At 45.3% G+C, this 1,548-nt stretch overlaps 1 protein-coding gene across 1 annotated transcript; it reads right to left on the minus strand.

Annotated features, from left to right (window-relative positions):
• Positions 1-588: 588 nt before the first annotated feature.
• HO173_013247 (uncharacterized protein) lies at positions 589-1,164 on the minus strand (the record flags this gene model as incomplete). The annotated part of the gene is made up of 1 exon (XM_037315070.1): positions 589-1,164. One exon carries the CDS (start codon positions 1,162-1,164, stop codon positions 589-591), a length of 576 nt encoding a protein of 191 aa, XP_037158046.1.
• Positions 1,165-1,548: the final 384 nt, after the last annotated feature.

A 1,548-nucleotide genomic window follows, 5' to 3' on the forward strand; every position in this document is an offset into this window, starting at 1 on the left:
TTTGAGAGCGTGCGTGGCAGAAAATAGATTGTGCAGAAAATGGAATAAGCGTAGTAAGTCGGGAAGAATATGGGATGAATAGAGCGAGCGCGTTGATGTTATAATATTATGTTAGTTGTAGATAAGCCATCCGCCGCTAAATTCAATGCACGCTTCGCCCGAACATACCCATCGTTTAAAGCTGAGTATCGAGAATAGTCTCTATTTAAAGTATATCTCTAGAACCCAAGTCGACTCGTATACGATTACTATATACGAATTATTACATTATTGGCGAGGTCCGTGAAGGTTTGAATCTCCTTTTCAGATATAGAATTAGAATTCCTGCCGAGATAGCTAATATAGTACAATATGTAACAAGCCACAAGAACGCCATCGCGCTCCTGCAAAAGACGTTCAAAGCACTCGAGACGAGAAGCAAACTGCCATTGACGGTGTTGTTGTCGGCACCGAGAAAGGATATAGATGTCAAAGATAAGAATAATCAAACTGATGAGGGTGAGATTTAGAGACTTAGACTCTCGAGTACGCTGTAGGATTTTTATCGTCGAAGACACCGAAGAACTATTCTAAAAGACCCATGCTTTGCTAATCTACACGCTTTCGTTTTCGTTGATCCAATCCTTTCGAGATAGCATTGTCACACCACGTCATCTTCCGTCCAGGTGTGACATCTGAGTCCTCGTCGGTGGTACGAGACAGCGACTCAGTGCTGGAGAAGTGCGTTGCCTCCGATGCAAAGCAACTGTATCTAAAATCCTCCACGTTGGGGTCTTGTGATATCCATGGCCGCGGGCCCAGCATCCTCTGCTTCATATGTTTATACACCGCTGCCTCCGTTTCCTCCGCACCGGTAACGTTGAGGTCGAGGGTGTCCAGTTGATATCGACGAAGAAGGGGACGTATGCGGTCGTTGCAATAGAACCATTGCTCACTGGAGATCGGCAGAAGGTAGAGGAGAAAGATGCATTGCTGTAAGTACCAAAGGCGTCGTTTCATTGTGTCCGTACGCGGTTCAAGCGAGGATAAGGTGGAGGGTGGGGGAATAGGTTGACTGAGATGAAGTATCTGACGAAGAAAGTACTCCATACTATCTTGTCGAGTTTGAGGCTCGTCGGCGCGTTGCTTAATAAGCCATCGACGTTGTTGATGATTAAGTTCCATATTGGACGAGAGGTAATGAAGCCGTTAAATATCGATTGCGTTGCACGAGGAGTGCAGTAAATAAGAAAAGGGGTGGAAAGATAGCTAAGATTTCTAGAAGCTAGCCACTAAAAATCATCTAAATCTAAGGCTAGAATCTAGGCGCGCTAAGGAAGACGCTACTGCATTATTAGATAGTTGTTTTATTTATTCTTTTATCGCGTCTCATACACACACATTTCTATCTTCTTTACAGAGGTCTGCACCGAAAGTCCTGCACCCGCTAAGACTCTTGCGCTCAGACTTCGGATAACGCCCCACCTAAAGGGCTACCTGGACAATGCGTCTGGAGTTCTTCGGAATCGCACCTAGCTCTAGCCAGGTTTCGGGGCTTAATGCCCCTAT

This window comes from Letharia columbiana (assembly GCF_014066305.1).
Source record: "Letharia columbiana isolate WasteWater2 chromosome Unknown xpSc0000094_s0, whole genome shotgun sequence".
Taxonomy (NCBI): Eukaryota; Fungi; Ascomycota; class Lecanoromycetes; order Lecanorales; family Parmeliaceae; genus Letharia; species Letharia columbiana.